A 19,345-nucleotide genomic window follows, 5' to 3' on the forward strand; every position below is an offset into this window, starting at 1 on the left:
ACTTTCCTTAAAACCCATCAAGTTGACTCATGATACCATTTATTATAATCGCAATCGCACATCGCAATATTAGCATCAATAACCGCAATGGGAAAAATTACCCAAATCGTGCAGCCCTAGTCTGGACCATTATATTATCACCTCCATTTCTGCAACTGTGTGATCATCATACTACTGTAAAAACAAACAAACATGCATGTTAAACTAGACTAGTCTACTTTTGAAGTGGATCAAAAATTCATCAAAGTTGTCCTAAGACAAGAACGGGTATTGGGTATTGGTTTAAGACAACTTTTATTAAAACTTTTGATCCTCTTCAAATGTTGACAAGTATACTTTAAACTAAATTGGCACCAGTAGCAGGGGGCTACAGACTATGTCCAAATATTGGCATTTTGCAACCAGTTTTTGAAACAGCACAAGCATTTTTTACAAATACTCGCACATGTGTAACCTGCAAATTAGGAATTTCTTCTAGTTGTTATTTCATTATTTCATGTTGAAAAACGAGTAGATTGTGAGCCCACAAGTGCACATCTGGCCTGAAGTTAACTTCCGGTCTGTGCTTGTTTATCGGTCTGGCTAGTAACTAAACTGACCTCTGGAACAAATACCTTGTGGAAAATAAAAATGTTTTGGTTTCCAAAAGATGAGGGGAGATAATGAGCACGGATCATCGCTGTGCGGATTTGGCAGCCAATCAAGAATTTAAGGATCTGTAACATTGTATACATTAATTTTACACAGTACATGATGACTTGTTGAATCTATGCCAAGGTCTACAGGAGCAAAAGCCATTTGTTTATGTTGTTGCTGCTTAAAATCTATTTTAAAACATAAACAACTTCTGATGCCACAAGTGTTAAGAAAGGACTCTGACAACAAGTATGTTGTGTATCTAATCATTATACTTAAGGTGCAGCTGTTTCCTCTAATTTTCAACAGCTAGTTAAGCCTGTTAACAAGCAATTAAAAATCGTGTTCATGTACTCTTAGTATTTCTGGTGATTAAAAAAGAAATAAAAAGTAAAAAAGAAAATCGTCTCATTTGCCTGTAAAAAAATTGAATTGGCCAAAAAAATCTCGATCAGTGCATAGTCTACACTACTATGCACCAATCGTGACTTTTCATGCAGATCTACATTGTAGATAATGTTGAAACACTTGACCCGACATGGTAAAAGATATCTCAGTTGGCTTGTGCTTTGCAATGATACCCATCTACTCCATTCATTGTATTTTCCTGATGATGGCTAACTTACTGGGATCATTCTAAAAGCATGGACAACTGCTCTAAATAAGCATCCTAATCAATAAAACGTTTTCAAAATCATTGAGAGTAATTCTGTTTTTGTTACATACAATCTTTCTTACCATGCCTAGCTTTCGTCTGAGTACTGCTGGTCTGCTGTTCTTCTGTCATGTGTAGTCATAGGTAAATGTTTTCTTGTCTAAAGGCTCCATCTTGAGGCCTGAGTAAGAAACCATCTTGCAACTGCAGCCTTTGCTCTGATGTAGTGTTCCTAAAAAAACAAAACAAAACAAAACAAAAATTTACTCACCCTTATGTCATCGCAGATGTAAATGACTCAATTCAGTTGAACACAAACTAAACTACATTATGTTTAGTAAAATGTTTTACTCAGTGATGGTGGCGAAGCTCCAGAAAGTGTATGCATCAGTCCGTCATTAAACTATTCAAAATAACTCCAGGGGGTAACGTAAAAGACTTTGTTTGTCGAAGAAACGATTTATATTTTGAGCTGATTACGTTTTTAGCGATATTGAAATGTAAACAAGCAGATTCGAGCGGTTCAAACTGCCTTGTGACCAAACGCGCAAATAACAACTAAAAATATGTTTGATTTAAATCAGCGCTGTGCAGATTAGATCTGTCTATGACATCAGGTAACGCGAGATCGGGTGACTTTGTACGTTTTCGAATCGCTCGCGCGGTACTCTGATGTCACTTGATGATCGGTTTGCGCAGCACGCAAGAAGTCCAACCGTTGTCTACAGACCGTTGGTTCAAACCGATTTAAACTAAGAAACCTTTCAACCTACTGGCTTTATTCATAACCACAACAATACTCCTGTGCTGAATTTAAGATAATCATCATAACTCCCCTAATTTTCACCGGATTTTCACACGGTTTGAGTTGTTATAAGCGGCAGAGATTTAGTTATGATACAGGACGCTGTCACACATTGAAAAATACTGCTTTCATGCTAAAATACTTTGTATTATGCTCTTTAAGTATGGCATATTGACAGAGCCAGACACTACTTAAGTATTTTACTTTCTACAAAAAAGTACATTTTCAAGTATCTGTATTTTATCTGTGTTTTTCTTTGGAAAACTTATATTCCAAAGCATATTATCATAATTTTTACTCCACTACATTTCATAATTTCAAGTTTTTGGTTTATATTTAAGTACATTAAACATCTACTTTTTTTTACTTTTACTTAAAAAAAGTACTTTAGTACACATTTTTTATGTAATTTTTACGTAATTAGGTGTTTTATGTAATTAGGTATTAAATTAATTTTAATATGAAGGAATTGAGAATGAATTGGCTGTGAGAATTTTCATTCCAATAGCGGCCGCGCTACTGAAGCGCCATCTAGTGGCTGTTGCTAAAAACGAATAAGAGTTTCCCCTCTTGTTCTTCTATCTTTGCTACAGAGCTTTGACGACTCTGTCACAACAAAACCCTCCCGTTTTATAGCAACTTCCCATTGCCTCCTCGTGCCTGTATCACTGAGAAACCTTCAAATATGAAGAAAAAACAGCGAGAGATCATGAGAGAGTACCAGTTATTATTTATAATATTAGTCAATGTTCAACAGGAACTGGTACTCTCTCATGATCTCTCGCTGTTTTTTCTTCATATTTGAAGGTTTCTCAGTTTTTTTCTTTTTTGTAGAAAGTAAAATACTTAAGTAGTGTCTGGCTCTGTCAATATGCCATACTTAAAGAGCATAATACAAAGTATTTTAGCATGAAAGCAGTATTTTTCAATGTGTGACAGCGTCCTGTATCATAACTAAATCTCTGCCGCTTATAACAACTCAAACCGTGTGAAAATCCGGTGAAAATTAGGGGAGTTATGATGATTATCTTAAATTCAGCACAGGAGTATTGTTGTGGTTATGAATAAAGCCAGTAGGTTGAAAGGTTTCTTAGTTTAAATCGGTTTGAACCAACGGTCTGTAGACAACGGTTGGACTTCTTGCGTGCTGCGCAAACCGATCATCAAGTGACATCAGAGTACCGCGCGAGCGATTACCTGATGTCATAGACAGATCTAATCTGCACAGCGCTGATTTAAATCAAACATATTTTTAGTTGTTATTTGCGCGTTTGGTCACAAGGCAGTTTGAACCGCTCGAATCTGCTTGTTTACATTTCAATATCGCTAAAAACGTAATCAGCTCAAAATATAAATCGTTTCTTCGACAAACAAAGTCTTTTAAGTTACCCCCTGGAGTTATTTTGAATAGTTTAATGACGGACGGATGCATGCACTTTCTGGAGCTTCGCCACCATCACTGAGTAAAACATTTTACTAAACATAATGTAGTTTAGTTTGTGTTCAACTGAATTGAGTCATTAACATCTGCGATGACATAAGGGTGAGTAAATTTTTTTTTTTTTTTAGGAACACTACATCATAGCAAAGGCTGCAGTTGCAAGATGGTTGCTTACTCAGGCCTCAAGATGGAGCCTTTAGACAAGAAAACATTTACCTATGACTACACATGACAGAAGAACAGCAGACCAGCAGTACTCAGACGAAAGCTAGGCATGGTAAGAAAGATTGTATATAACAAAAACAGAATTACTCTGAATGATTGTGAAAACGTTTTATTGATTAGGATGCTTATTTAGAGCAGTTGTCCATGCTTTTAGAATGATCCCAGTAAGTTAGCCATCATCAGGAAAATACAATGAATGGAGTAGATGGGTATCATTGCAAAGCACAAGCCAACTGAGATTTCTTTTACCATGTCGGGTCAAGTGTTTCAACATTATCTACAATGTAGATCTGCATGAAAAGTCACGATTGGTGCATAGTAGTGTAGACTATGCACTGATCAAGATTCTTTTGGCCAATTCAATTTTTTTACAGGCAAATGAGACGATTTCCTTTTTTACTTTTTATTTCTTTTTTAATCACCAGAAATACTAAGAGTACATGAACACGATTTTTAATTGCTTGTTAACAGGCTTAACTAGCTGTTGAAAATTAGAGGAAACAGCTGCACCTTAAGTATAATGATTAGATACACAACATACTTGTTGTCAGAGTCCTTTCTTATCATTTGTGGCATCAGAAGTTGTTTATGTTTTAAAATAGATTTTAAGCAGCAACAACATAAACAAATGCTTTTTGCTCCTGTAGACCTTGGCATAGATTCAACAAGTCATCCTGTACTGTGTAAAATTAATGTATACAATGTTACAGATCCTTAAATTCTTGATTGGCTGCCAAATCCGCACAGCGATGATCCGTGCTCATTATCTCCCCTCATCTTTTGGAAACCAAAACATTTTTATTTTCCACAAGGTATTTGTTCCAGAGGTCAGTTTAGTTACTAGCCAGACCGATAAACAAGCACAGACCGGAAGCTAACTTCAGGCCAGATGTGCACTTGTGGGCTCACAATCTACTTGTTTTTCAACATGAAATAATGAAATAACAACTAGAAGAAATTCCTAATTTGCAGGTTACACATGTGCGAGTATTTGTAAAAAATGCTTGTGCTGTTTCAAAAACTGGTTGCAAAATCCCAATATTTGGACATAGTCTGTAGCCCCCTGCTACTGGTGCCAATTTAGTTTAAAGTATACTTGTCAACATTTGAAGAGGATCAAAAGTTTTAATAAAAGTTGTCTTAAACCAATACCCAATACACGTTCTTGTCTTAGGACAACTTTGATGAATTTTTAATCCACTTCAAATGTAGACTAGTCTAGTTTAACATGCATGTTTGTTTGTTTTTACAGTAGTATGACGATCACACAGTTGCAGAAATGGAGGCGATAATATAATGGTCCAGACTGTGTTTGGTCCCACACTGTATTGTAGCTCAGTAAGTTTTTAAAATTCATTCTGTTTTAGCTCTAACATTTGTAATATTTGTCCTAACAGCATTGCTTAGTCTTTGAATATTTACTGAAACGGTGCTTAACAATATTTTACAACAAAATAAGAAAGAAGCAGTTGTGGACATGAAGGTGATAATAAAAAAGCAGACTGTGTGGTAATGCACAGCACTGTAGCTCAATAAGTTTAGGAAATTCCTGCAGTTTTAGCTTAAATATTTGTAATAGTAGGTTTAGCTGTGGTCATTTTTAACTTTTTTGCTTCATGCGTGAATGTTTGCAGAAATCCATTTACTTGTTTAATCATTGTTAGGCATTTATCTCCTTGCATCTTCTCTACTGCACACCATACCCCTCTTCAGACTCCTTGACTAACATTGTGCTCCTTATACCTCACAGGTAGCCATTTACCAGAGACCTTAGCATTACTAATGCAATTTTTAATTTATAAAGGTTGTTTCACTCACATGCCATTAAATCTATGTTTTTTTTTTCTACAGCAAGCATTAGGTTGTGAGAAGATGGAGGTCATGATGAAGAAACCCAAACTGTTTTTTATGACAGCCAAAACGAGAAGTAACAAAATACAAGCATACTGTAAGAGTTAAACACCCTAACTTAACATTAAAAGCACCACAACATTACAATTAAAACATACTTTAATGCCTTTAAGTGTATATGTATGAATGTCTTCCCAAGAAAAATGTGAAAACTAAACATCATTCCGCCTGCCTAAAATGTCATCAGCCGCTACTGCAGTGCACTTCACTAATAATGGCCTTGCAATTGGCCTTCTCCTATAATGCCTGATGAGACATGGTAAGTTATTAATTATTACTCTATACAGACCTTCTCCAAATCTTTCAGATTCTCATGGAATCTTCTCTTCAATTCACCCCACAGGTTTTCTACAGAGTTCTTTTTCGGGAGTGGTTCAGTTAATATGTATGGCATACCAAACCCACCCCTGGAATTTGCTGCCAAGAAATCTCTATTTGGGTTTCATACAATTATAGAACCGAATCCTATTTAAAGAAAGAAGTGCCTGAACAGCACCTAATGAGTTGAGGTTTTGCCTTTTTTCTAGAAACTTCCAAGCAATACAAAACCTGTGTTAACGTTCTACCATGTTTGAATGTATCGGTCGGATCTGCTTGTTTACATTTTGGCCTCCTTATCGTTCTTTGTGCAGCACCGATTTTCAGATTGTTTAAGAGAAAATACCAAAATGAATGAGAAAGACTTTGACAAGAACATTGTTATAGAAACTCTTATGAAAATCAACCATGGTTTTACTACATTTAAAACAAAAAACATTACTATAGTTAAATCATAGTTACCACAAAATAACCAGGGTTACTGGAGTAAAACCATCGTTTGTAAGGTTAAAGCAAGGTAATTTTGTAAGGGTTTCTATAACAATGTTCTTGTCAATGTTGGCAAAAAACTTTTATTGTTGTCTTGTTTGCATTGAATGAGTAAAAATTTTAGGCCACCATGCCACCATTAGAGTTGTTGTTTTTGCAATAGTGATCATATATAATCATTTCTCAGTCTCTTTATTAGAAAGTATAGGAATGTTGTATGTAGTATTAAAACAGTATAAAAAAAGTGTCAGGTATTAACGGTAAACACCCCTTCCACTTGAGCAATAGCAGGTAACTGCAGAAAAGTGTAGTGCGTGTGTGCGTGTTGAAGGTTTTAACCATTTACTATGGTTTTTGAAAATCATGGTTGTCAAAACCTTGGTTATTTTGTGTATACTAGTAACCATGGTGTTTTTGTTGTTGTTTTATTGTTCTATTACGTCACCCTATATAAGCCAGCGCGCTCGTCTTTAAGTTGTGGGTTTTTTAGTTCGGCGTTGTCTCTTTCGAGTTCAAAGTTTTTACTGCGTTTTCACACTTGTTTTGCGAATTCATACTTCTTTACAGCCATGAGTTCTGTAATTTTCTTTTACGAACGACCATTGTCCTCTGAGTTTAGTCAGTCGGACTATGATCGACGATCAGCGTGGATATTTTCAGGTCTGGATCGTGGGTTAACTCTGTTTTTCTGTAGGAAAAACAAACGCGTGATCAGTGTCGGACCTCCCCCTGAAGATCGCCCGGTTACGATCAGCACCGCGGCCAGCGCACCTCCTGAGTCTCCTGCAGCGGGAATAATAGAGGAAGTTTGTAAGTTATTCTTACTTTTCTCTTTTTATCGATAAGTCTGTTATCAATAACTGTTCTGAAAATATTTTTATTGTTACACTTATTTCATTATCAAATTATCGTTAATTTTCTAGTCCTTGACATTTTTTATTTTTGTTAATCAAGTAGTAATTTGGGGTAAACAGGGGCGCTCCCCATTTACTGGATGGTTTCATCAAATCGTTTGAGACGCGCGCGCGAGTAGCTACTTAACTTCAAGCCACTGATGGTACCAAATTAGAGATGTCTTTGACGAGGAAGTATAAGTCTGAAAATCAGAAACTAAAAAAGAGACTACAGCGGTCAGAGAGAGAGAGAGAGAGAAAATGGGCCCAATATGTTTTTTTAAAGAAATGTAACTTCCTTTTGCCGTAATGTTAGCGTCAGTTATCCAACAGCTAACAGTTATCTAATGGCCAATTTAATAGGATGCGTTTTTCACTGCTGAAAATGAGGAGAATATAATTTTTGTCCACACTGAATTTTTTTTATTTGTAAATAAAGTTAGCATTATATAAGTAAGGATGAAGCAAAATGTTTTTAGGTTATGGTTCATACACACCATATCATGTATGTTTTTTCTCTAAGAATGTTGCATTTTCTCTAAATACTTTATTACTATACTGTATTTTTCTATTAAACTTACATTTGCAGAATAAATTATTGTATAGCTACAGACATGGAAGGTCTCTGACTAAACACTGATTATAGTGGTAAAAAACAATAGCAAACGTAATAGGTCATCCTCATATTCTTTCATAGGGCCCAGAATTGCCAGTGGGGTAACTAAATATGACAGATTACAGTAAAACATGATAATACATTGCAATTAAAAGTCGAATAATTAGCCTGTTACATAAAAAAATTATAGAATTATATAATAAATTAGGTATTGTGTATTATTTTTTAACTTTTGGCTACTTTTTATTTACAGGTCCAGATGAGATGGCTGTGATGCCAGCGAAGGTGGAAGATCTCTGTGAGGAGAGGGAGTCAGAGACTTCCACCATTTACGAGCCATCCTCTGTGGCAGTTGACTCTCTTACTGAAGGGTAACATGTATTCTTGTATATTTTTATATGTCTCATATCAGTGGGAGTCATTAAGTTTTCAGCTCTCATGGCAAATGATTTACTGTTGACTAACTGTTTTCTCCTGGATCAGGAATTCCTCTGTTGCGGAGACGCTCGAGGGGTGTATTGTGCACCAGGTGGTCAGTGTCCTGCCCTCAGCATGTGAGCCTCTTATTTTCGAGGTGGCTCATGCTGAAAATGAGAAAAAGGTCTCTTCAGAGCCACCAGCTCTCTCAGGGGGTACAGAAGCATATCATTATTTGAATATATTGGTGATAAACCCTGAAGTTGTTGCAGATGTTGTCTGTTAAAGGTTTCAACAAAATATCAATCTTGGATGACCAAGTGTTTCGTTGACTCTCTCTTTTTTGTTCTCCTCAGCTTCTCCACAGAGCCAGGAATCGGAGGCCACAAAGGAAACCAGCCATCAGGAGGTTTCTCACCTGTCTGAAGAGCTCGCTACCGAGGCGGACCCTGACGACACGGTCGAAATGACGGTTGATTCCCAGGAGGATAGTGAACCGTCTGTGGTCCCAGAACCACAAGCACCCTCTTCTCCACCAGCAGAACCTGTCTGCGCACAGGAGGTGAGATTGTGTCAGCTTTAAAATGCTTTAAAGAGAGTCTAAACAGTGGTCTTAAAACGTTTTTAGGCTAGGGACCACTTATTGGATAGAGAGGAGGAGCAGGGACCCCCAGTACATGTATCAAATTAGGAGTGTATTTATTATTATTTATAATACATACTTCGTTATTATGTTACAAAAAGACTTAAATAATAATTTCTAACATACTACATAACATTTTAATTTAGCTGAATACATTATATTGGGGGAATTTATATTTTTATTATTAGCCTGTTGATGGCTACTTTCATTTTCCAAAAATATTATTTTGCATTCAAACTATATTTGAACCCCAGTAATACCACCATGGACCCCCAAGGGTACCTGGATCCCCTGTTGAAGACCGATGGTCTAGAGCAGTGCTTCCCAATCCTGGTCCTCGAGCCCCCCCTCCCAGAAAGTTTTAGATGTCCTTATTTAAAACACCTGATTCAACTTATCTGCCTCCTTCCAAAATGGTAAACATGTCTCCCTAACAAGCTGATGAGTTAAATCAGGTGTGTTAAATAAGGAGACATCTAAAATTTTCTGGGAGGGGGGGCTCGAAGACTAGGATTGGGAAACACTGGTCTAGAGTGCTACAGTGTAATATGTATCTTACCTCACCAATGATAATGTGATCTAGGAGGCTGTCGTGGGCATGAAGACTGCTCTGATTCAGAACAGGGTGGACATAATCCGAGTGTCTGGTGCACGTGTGTCTGCACTCTTCGGGTAAGACCTTCTAGAGCTTCAGTTGTTTCACTGCAATAACATTTTTAATTTTAGTGTTTTTGTTAGACAGGCAATTTGATCAAAGAAATAATTGTTAGAAAGCAGAGTTGGTATTTGAATGATGATGTTCCTCTTTACAGATTTGAGGTTGGGATGAATCTGGTGCATTTCCCCCAAACCTCAGAGGAGGCCTGCAAACTTGTGAGGCAGGCAATGTTTGTGAAGATGATGAATCTCCACTGGAATCAGGATTGGGGGGAAAAGTTGGACGACCTCCAAAGATTCATCAGAAGGTACAAGGATCTTATTTGTGTATTTAAGATATGATATTAAAGGGGTACTGTGAGACAGTCTTGTGATACAAAATGTTAAAAAGTTTTAAGTTAGTTCAAATTAAATTAGTTCAAAGTCTAGCAGTAACTGCATTTTTAAAGGACTGCTGCAACATATATCATGAATGTTTGTCATTTGGCACACCGCTGCTAACAGATGTGGATTGGTTCATTAAAAGTCATGCAATTAATGTTAATATTAATGTCATTTTTAAAGATAATAATGACATAAATGCAGTCCATTTTGGGCATTTGTGAAATGTATGTTTCTTGGGATAGGTTCATTTTAATATTTGTAGTACTGAAGGTTTAGCTTAAAGGCGCAAAAGAGGATGTTTTTCGCCGACTGAGAATCCAAAAACGGTTAGTGAGTCATTTCTAGGGAACGCCTTCCAAAACTCGTGCAAGAACGAGTGTTTGTTTGCCACCGGCATATGCTGTGTCGCGTCAGTGGATTTATTATGTGAAATGATATGATAATAAACACATAAGACGTTAAAGCGTTAGATCAGTCTACGCTAACTTACTCCCATTTCAACTAGCATGTAGCAGACTGGTCACTGCCTTACAACTACAGTACAAGAACAACATCAATATACCTGAATAACAGTACAACAATAATTATTCCACAAAGAAAGAATAATCACTGTTACCTGTTGAGAAGAATTTTTGCGAACTGCGCGTCTGTCTTGACACCTCTCTGTTCCTTCATTGCTCTCCAGCGTTTAAATGTTTCTCCATTAACGACTCTGGTTACATTAAGTAAGTTACGTTCTTCTGACAATTTTCTCCTATTCCCAGCGGCTTTAAAAAAGTCTTTCTTTTGCATCCTACTTCGGGGTTTTTCTCTTTCGTGGTGCAAATTCGAGGAGGAAAGCAGGATTGACAATGAAAACAAACCGAAATTTAAGACGGAGTTTCATGCGATATGCGCATGCGTCGCCTGTGTAAAGTTACTGGAGCGCGCACGTATCTCACAAGGATCGTAATGGCAGTGATTGACAAGCCAGAGGGCCAATGATGATCGCGATGACCGCATGAGCAATTGGCCGATGTTTTTAAGGCCCTATCTTGTGCACAGATGACGTATTAATATTATTACTTTCAGTGCACCTAATAAATAGTCTTTTATCATTTACTAAAGACAGTTTCAAGTAATATTGCAAAAATGTATAAAACAAAAATCCTCTTTTCCACCTTAAAGTCAGTGATAAAAAGTTTTTCTGTAATTGACATGAACTGCTTGGTGCCTAAATGTTTGCAGAAACATTACTTACAGTATTTAACCTGTGGTTCTAGGTTTCCCTCCATATTTTTCATCAGGGAGCCTGCAGGGCACATCGTCACCTCACCTGGTCCTATGGCTGCTCTACAATATGAGGAGCCTATAGTGCCGGTCCTCCCCTTACCTGCTCCGGACCACGAGGAACCTATAGTGCCGGTCCTCCCCTTACCTGCTCCGGACCACGAGGAACCTATAGTGCCGGTCCTCCCCTTACCTGCTCCAGACCATGATGAGCCTATAGTGCTGGTCTCTCCTTTACCTGCTCCTACTTCTGCTCTGAACCATGAGGAGCCCATAGTGCCGGTCTCTCCTTTACCTGCTCCTACTTCTGCTCCGGACCATGAGGTTCCTGCAGTTCAGGTCCTGCCCTCACCTGCACCTGTGGCTGCTGTGGATCTAGTGCCAGTCTTCCCCTTACCTGCTGTTACAACTCTGGACCACAAGGATCCTACAGTCCAGGTCGTCCCCTTACCTGCTCTGTACCATGAGGAGCCTTTAGTGCCTGTCTTCCCCTTTCCTGCTTCTACTTCTGCTCTGGACGATGAGGAGCCTATAATGCCGGTCCTCCCCTTACCTGCTCCTACTTCTGCCCTGGCCCATGAGGAGCCTATTTTGCCGGTCCTCCCCTTACCTGCTCCTACTTCTCACCTGGACCATGAAAGGCCTATAAAGCGGGTCCTTCTTCTCCCTCCAGCCCTCCCTGTGGCTCCTCATGCAGTCTGCGCACAGAAGGTGAGATTGTGTCATCTTTAAAATGCTTTATAGAGAGTTTAGAGTGCTACAATGTAATATGTATCTTACCTCACTAATGATAATGTGATCTCTAGGCTGTCATGGGCACGGAGACTGATTTTATCCAGAACCGGGTGAAGGTGTTGGTTCACGAATTAATTCGAGTGTCTGGTGCACGTGTGTCTGCAGCCTTCCGGTAAGACCTTCTAGAGCTTCAGTTGTTTCATTGCAATAACATTTTTAATTTTAGTGTTTTTGTGAGAAAGGCACATTGATCAGATAAATCATTTTTAGAAAGCAGCGTTGGTTTTTGAATGATGATGTTCCTCTTTACAGGTATAAGGTTGGGATGAAACTAGTGCAGTTCGCCCAAACCTCAGAGGAGGCCTGCAAACTTGTGAGGCAGGCAATGTTTGTGAAGATGATGAATCTACACCGGAAACAGGATTGGGGGAAAAAGTTGGACAACCTCCACAGGTTCATCAGGAGGTACGAGGATCTTATTTGTGTTCGTAAGATATGATATTAAAGGGGTACTGTGAGACAGTCTCGTGATACAAAATGTTAAAATTTTTTGTCTTAAATTCATTAGTTCAAAGTCTAGCAGTAACTGCATTTTTAGAAGGCTGCTACAACATCTATCATGAATGTTTGTCATTTGGTACACCACTGCCAACAGAAGTGAATTGGTACATTAGAAGTCATGCAATTAATGTTAATATTAATTCCATGTTTAAAGATAATAATGACATAAATGCAGTTCGTTTTGGGCATTTGTGAAATTATGTTGATTGCGGTACATTTTAATATTTGTAGTATGTTGGTTTACCTTTGGTCATTGATATAACATTTTTCTTTTATTGACATCAACTTGGTGCCTAAATGTTTGCAGAAACATTATTACATTATTAGACCTGTGTTTTTAGGTTTCCCTCCATATTTTTCATCATTGAACCCCATCATATTTTATACGGTATTGAGGATCACGAGAACCCTCTACTGGATGTTCTTCCCCCACCTGCTCACCTTGTGGCTCCCATGGAGGACTATCCAATAGAAGATCTATTGGTACCTGATCCTTTGGACCCTTCAGGAAATGCGGCTGCTCTGGAACACGAGGAGCCTGCAGGGCACATCCTCCGCTCACCTGCTCCTATGGCTGCTCGGGACTATGAGGAGCCTATATTGCCAGTCCTCCCCTTACCTGCTCCTACTACTCCCCTGGACAATGAGGAACCTATTGTGCCGGTCCTCGCCTTACCTGCTCCTACTACTCCCCTGGACAATGAGGAACCTATTGTGCCGGTCCTCGCCTTACCTGCTCCTACTTCTGCTCTGGACCATGAGGAGCCTATTTTGCCGGTCCTCCCCCTACCTGCTCCTGTTTCTCACCTGGACCATGAAAGGCCTATAAAGCGGGTCCTTCTTCTCCCTCCAGCCCTCCCTGTGGCTCCTCATGCAGTCTGCGCACAGAAGGTGAGATTGTGTCATCTTTAAAATGCTTTATAGAGAGTTTAGAGTGCTACAATGTAATATGTATCTTACCTCACCAATGATAATGTTATCTCTAGGAGGCTGTAATGGGCACGGAGACTGATTTGATCCAGAACCGGGTGGACGTGTTGGTTCACGATTTAATCCGAGTGTCTGGTGCACGTGTGTCTGCAGCCTTCCGGTTAGAGCTTCAGTTGTTTCATTGCAATAACATTTTTAATTTTAGTGTTTTTGTGAGAAAGGCACATTGATCAGATAAATCATTTTTAGAAAGCAGCGTTGGTTTTTGAATGATGATGTTCCTTTTTACAGGTATAAGGTTGGGATGAAACTAGTGCAGTTCGCCCAAACCTCAGAGGAGGCCTGTAAACTTGTGAGGCAGGCAATGTTTGTGAAGATGATGAATCTCCACCGGAAACAGGATTGGGGGAAAAAGTTGGACAACCTCCACAGGTTCATCAGGAGGTACGAGGATCTTATTTGTGTTTGTAAGATATGACATTAAAGGGGTACTGTGAGACAGTCTCGTGATACAAAATGTTAAAAAGTTTTGTCTTAAATTCATTAGTTCAAAGTCTAGCAGTAACTGCATTTTTAGAAGGCTGCTACAACATCTATCATGAATGTTTATCATTTGGTACACCACTGCCAACAGAAGTGGATTGGTACTTTAGAAGTCATGCAATTAATGTTAATATTAATTCCATGTTTAAAGATAATAATGACATAAATGCAGTTTGTTTTGGGCATTTGTGAAATATATGTTGATTCCGGTACATTTTAATATTTGTAGTATGTTCTGAAGGTTTAGCTTTGATCATTGATATAAAGTTTTTCTTTTATTGACATCAACTGCTTGGTGCCTTAATGTTTGCAGAAACATTATTACATTATTAGACCTGTGTTTCTAGGTTTCCCTCCATATTTTTCATCATTGAACCCCATCATATTTTATACGGTATTGAGGATCACGAGAACCCTCTACTGGATGCTCTTCCCCCACCTGCTCAGCTTGTGGCTCCCATGGAGGACTATCCAATAGAAGATCTATTGGTACCTGATCCTTTGGACCCTTCAGGAAATGCGGCTGCTCTGGAACACGAGGAGCCTGCAGGGCACATCCTCCGCTCACCTGCTCCTATGGCTGCTCGGGACTATGAGGAGCCTATATTGCCAGTCCTCCCCTTACCTGTTCCGGACCATGAGGAGCCTATAGTGCCGCTCCTCCCCTTACCTGCTCCTACTACTGCTCTGGACGATGAGGAGCCTATAGTGCCGCTCCTCCCCTTACCTGCTTCTACTTCTGCTCTGGACGATGAGGAACCTATAATGCCGGTCCTCGCCTTACCTGCTCCTACTTCTGCTCTGGCCCATGAGGAGCCTATTTTGCCAGTCCTCCCCCTTCCTGCTCCTACTTCTCACCTGGACCATGAAAGGCCTATAATGCGAGTCCTTTCTCTCGCTCCTGCCCTTCCTGTGGCTCCTCATGCAGTCTGCGCACAGAAGGTGAGATTGTGTCATCTTTAAAATGCTTTATAGAGAGTTTAGAGTGCTACAATGTAATATGTATCTTACCTCACCAATGATAATGTGATCTCTAGGAGGCTGTCATGGGCACGGAGACTGATTTGATCCAGAACCGGGTGGACATGTTGGTTCACGATTTAATCCGAATGTCTGGTGCACGTGTGTCTGCAGCCTTCCGGTAAGACCTTCTAGAGCTTCAGTTGTTTCATTGCAATAACATTTTTAATTTTAGTGTTTTTGTGAGAAAGGCACATTGATCAGATAAATCATTTTTAGAAAGCAGCGTTGGTTTTTGAATGAAGATGTTCCTCTTTACAGGTATAAGGTTGGGATGAAACTAGTGCAGTTCGCCCAAACCTCAGAGGAGGCCTGCAAACTTGTGAGGCAGGCAATGTTTGTGAAGATGATGAATCTCCACCGGAAACAGGATTGGGGGAAAAAGTTGGACAACCTCCACAGGTTCATCAGGAGGTACGAGGATCTTATTTGTGTTTGTAAGATATGATATTAAAGGGGTACTGTGAGACAGTCTCGTGATACAAAATGTTAAAAAGTTTTGTCTTAAATTCATTAGTTCAAAGTCTAGCAGTAACTGCATTTTTAGAAGGCTGCTACAACATCTATCATGAATGTTTATCATTTGGTACACCACTGCCAACAGAAGTGGATTGGTACATTAGAAGTCATGCAATTAATGTTAATATTAATTCCATGTTTAAAGATAATAATGACATAAATGCAGTTCGTTTTGGGCATTTGTGAAATATATGTTGATTGCGGTACATTTTAATATTTGTAGTATGTTCTGAAGGTTTAGCTTTGGTCATTGATAAAAAGTTTTTCTTTTATTGATCTCAACTGCTTGGTGACTAAATGTTTGCAGAAACATTATTACATTATTAGACCTGTGTTTCTAGGTTTCCCTCCATATTCTTCATCATTGAACCCCATCATATTTTATACGGTATTGAGGATCACGAGAACCCTCTACTGGATGTTCTTCCCCCACCTGCTCAGCTTGTGGCTCCCATGGAGGACTATCCAATAAAAAATCGATTGGTACCTGATCCTGTGGACCCTTCAGGAAATGCGGCTGCTCTGGAACAGGAGGAACCTGCAGGGCACATCCTCCACACACCTGCTCTTATGGCTGCTCGGGACTATGAGGAGCCTATATTGCCAGTCCTCCCATTACCTGCTCCTACTTCTGCTCTGGACGATGAGGAACCTATAGTGCCGGTCCTTCCCTTACCTGCTCCTACTTCTGCTCTGGACGATGAGGAGCCTATAGTGCCTGTCCTCCCCTTACCTGCTCCTACTTCTGCTCTGGACGATGAGGAACCTATAGTGCCGGTCCTTCCCATACCTGCTCCTACTTCTGCTCTGGACGATGAGGAGCCTATAGTGCCTGTCCTCCCCTTACCTGCTCCTACTTCTGCTCTGGACGATGAGGAACCTATAGTGCCGGTCCTTCCCTTACCTGCTCCTACTTCTGCTCTGGACGATGAGGAGCCTATAGTGCCTGTCCTCCCCTTACCTGCTCCTACTTCTGCTCTGGACCATGAGCAGCCTATAGTGCCGGTCCTTCCCTTACCTGCTCCTACTTCTGCTCTGGACCATGAGCAGCCTATTTTGCCGGTCCTCCCCTTACCTACTCCTGCTTCTCCCCTGCACCGTGGGAGGCCTACAATGCGGGTCCTTCTCTTACCTTCTTCTACTTCTCCCCTGGACTGTGAGAGGCCTATAATGCCGGTCCTCCCCTTTCCTGCTCCTGCATCTGCTCTGGACCATGAGGAGCCTATAATGCCGGTCCTCCCCTTACCTGCTTCTACTTCTGCTCTGGACCATGAGGAGCCTATAGTGCCGGTCCTCCCCTTACCTGCTTCTACTTCTGCCCTGGACCATGAGGAGCCTATAGTGCCAGTTCTCCCCTTACCTGCTTCTACTTCTGCTTCTGACCATGAGGATCCTACATTCCAGGTCCTTCCCTCACCTGCTCCTGTGGCTTTTATGGTCCTTCCCCCTCCAGCCCTCCCTGTGGCTCCTCATGCCCAGACTCCCTTGCACAAGCGTCATGCATGTGCTGCAGTGAAACAAGAAAGGTCCAGATTGTGCTCTGCCCTACCTCAGTAAGTTTAGCAAATTTCTTCTGTTTTTGCATTTGTAACGTTCATCTTAGCAGCATTTTTAATCTTTGAATATTTATAGAAATGGTTCTTAATTATTTTTAGTTTTTTTAGACATTCACATCCTCCTGTCTGGCCCTCACCAACCAAGCCATCCATGACTTCCTCACACAAGCGTCGTGCTCCTCATCAACTACAGGTAGAAATTTAACAGAGCCTGAACAAAATCTATTTCAATTTATAAAGGTGGTTTGATTTGCATGCATTAAATCTCTATTTTATTTACAGCCACATAATGCAGATCCAGAAGAGGAGATGGAAGTAGAAAGCAGTTATGTTGCTCAGTAAGTTTTAACAAAGTCTCCCCATTTTAGCCTTAACCTTTGTAGTATTATGTGTAGCAGTTTTTATTAGCAATTATTTCGTGCTTGAATGTTAGCAGAAACAACATTTACAGTACAATTATATGTAATTTCAGGAATCCATCTCCTCCTGTCTGGCCCTCAGCAAAGCCATTGCCTCCTCAGACCTCTAGATCTTTGTGCAAGCGTTTTGCTGCTTCAACCCTACAGGTAGAAGTTTACCAGAGCCTTGGGCATAACTAATGCCAATTTCAATTTATAAAGGTGGTTTGATTTGCATGCATTAAATCTCTGTTTTATTTACAGCCACATAATGTAGAACCAGTAGAGGAGATGGGGGTTCAAAGCAGTTATGTGGCTCAGTAAGTTTTAACAAAGTCTCTCCATTTTAGCCTTAACCTTTGAACCCTTGTAGTATTATGTGGTGTATTTTTTTATGGCAATTATTTAGTGCTTAGCGGAAACAATTTTTACAGTACATTTATATGTAATTTCAGGAATCCATCTCCCCCTGTCTGGCCCTCAGCAAAGCCATTGCCTCCTCAGACCTCTACATCTTTGTGCAAGCGTTTTGCTGCTTCAACCCTACAGGTAGAAATTTACCAGACCCTTGGGCATAACTAATGCCAATTTCAATTTATAATGGTGGTTTGATTTGCATGCATTAAATCTCTGTTGCTTAATTTACAGACAAATAATACAAACGCAGTAGAGGAGATGGAGGTTCAAATCAGTTATGTGGCTCAGTAAGTTTTAACTAAGTCTCTCCATTTTAGCCATAACCTTTTAATATAGTGTGTAGTAGTTTTTTTATTACTTGCAATTCTTCAGTGCCTGAATGTTAGCAAAAACAGCTCTTACAGTATTTTTACATGTTTTATAGAAATTCTCCTTCACGCAAGCGTTGCGCTTCTCCTACCACACAGGTAAAAATTTACTTGATTCTTGAGCTGCGCTAGTGGCACTTTCAATAAAAAAAAAATGTATAAACATGAATTAACTGGTTTGGTTATTACAGCTAATTAGGACGAATGCAGTTAAGATGGAGGTGATGGCAAAAAAACCCAGGTTGTGTTTGGCAACACACAGCACTGCACCTCAGTAAGTTTCGCAAATTTCTTCTGTTTTTGGCTTAAAAGTTTGTAATATTAGGTGTAGCTGTGGTCATATTTTTGCTTTAATGTTTGCAGAAACAATTAATATTTTTTTTCTGGACTTTTTTAGACTTCCATCTCCTCACATCGCATCTTCTTCCAAGTTTCCACCCCGCCAGACTCCGATTCCCTTAAAAAAGAGTGGGATGATATGCATGAGACGAGTTTTTTATCCATACAATGTGGGTAGCATTAAAGCACGGTCACAGTGAAGAGTGATGTTGTCTCCTGGTCTGACCTTCATCTCGATTTCAACTCCGTTGATTATTGTCTGACTGAACAGTAACAGTACATCTACAAGAGCAAAAATTAAATAAAAGTATTTATTTAAAAAAAAAAAATTGCCGGGATTTTTTAAATATATGAAAACAATTATTTCAGCTAATTACATTTTTAAACAATAGCTGCTTAAAATATTACAATAACTAATAACACATGAAGAAGTATAAATTTTCTTACATGACAGTGTAGTAACTCTTGATCTCTCTTCTCAGCGAGTGAGTGTGAATAACTGTGTATAACTTTAGTGATGCAGATATCAGCTCTCATCCGATTGGTTTACGCCATTGGAAAAATGAGCTGGACATTTGAGTGAAAGGTGCATCAACCAAT

At 39.5% G+C, this 19,345-nt stretch overlaps 1 protein-coding gene across 1 annotated transcript; it reads left to right on the plus strand.

Annotated features, from left to right (window-relative positions):
* The first annotated feature begins 3,676 nt into the window (after positions 1 to 3,676).
* Positions 3,677 to 19,031, plus strand: LOC135736144 (uncharacterized). The gene is made up of 27 exons (XM_065254931.2): positions 3,677 to 3,814; positions 5,015 to 5,100; positions 5,614 to 7,290; positions 8,243 to 8,360; positions 8,473 to 8,621; positions 8,763 to 8,968; positions 9,633 to 9,721; positions 9,862 to 10,014; positions 11,353 to 12,070; positions 12,166 to 12,266; positions 12,407 to 12,559; positions 12,997 to 13,546; positions 13,642 to 13,745; positions 13,877 to 14,029; positions 14,476 to 15,070; positions 15,166 to 15,269; positions 15,410 to 15,562; positions 16,009 to 17,220; positions 17,332 to 17,416; positions 17,506 to 17,561; positions 17,696 to 17,789; positions 17,886 to 17,941; positions 18,077 to 18,170; positions 18,270 to 18,325; positions 18,463 to 18,505; positions 18,598 to 18,680; positions 18,804 to 19,031. The coding sequence occupies exons 3-27, from the start codon at positions 6,828 to 6,830 to the stop codon at positions 18,943 to 18,945; spliced, it is 5,730 nt and encodes a 1,909-aa protein (XP_065111003.1). The 5' UTR covers positions 3,677 to 3,814; positions 5,015 to 5,100; positions 5,614 to 6,827; the 3' UTR covers positions 18,946 to 19,031.
* Positions 19,032 to 19,345: the final 314 nt, after the last annotated feature.

Source organism: Paramisgurnus dabryanus, chromosome 4 (genome assembly GCF_030506205.2).
Source record: "Paramisgurnus dabryanus chromosome 4, PD_genome_1.1, whole genome shotgun sequence".
Classification (NCBI taxonomy): domain Eukaryota; kingdom Metazoa; phylum Chordata; class Actinopteri; order Cypriniformes; family Cobitidae; genus Paramisgurnus; species Paramisgurnus dabryanus.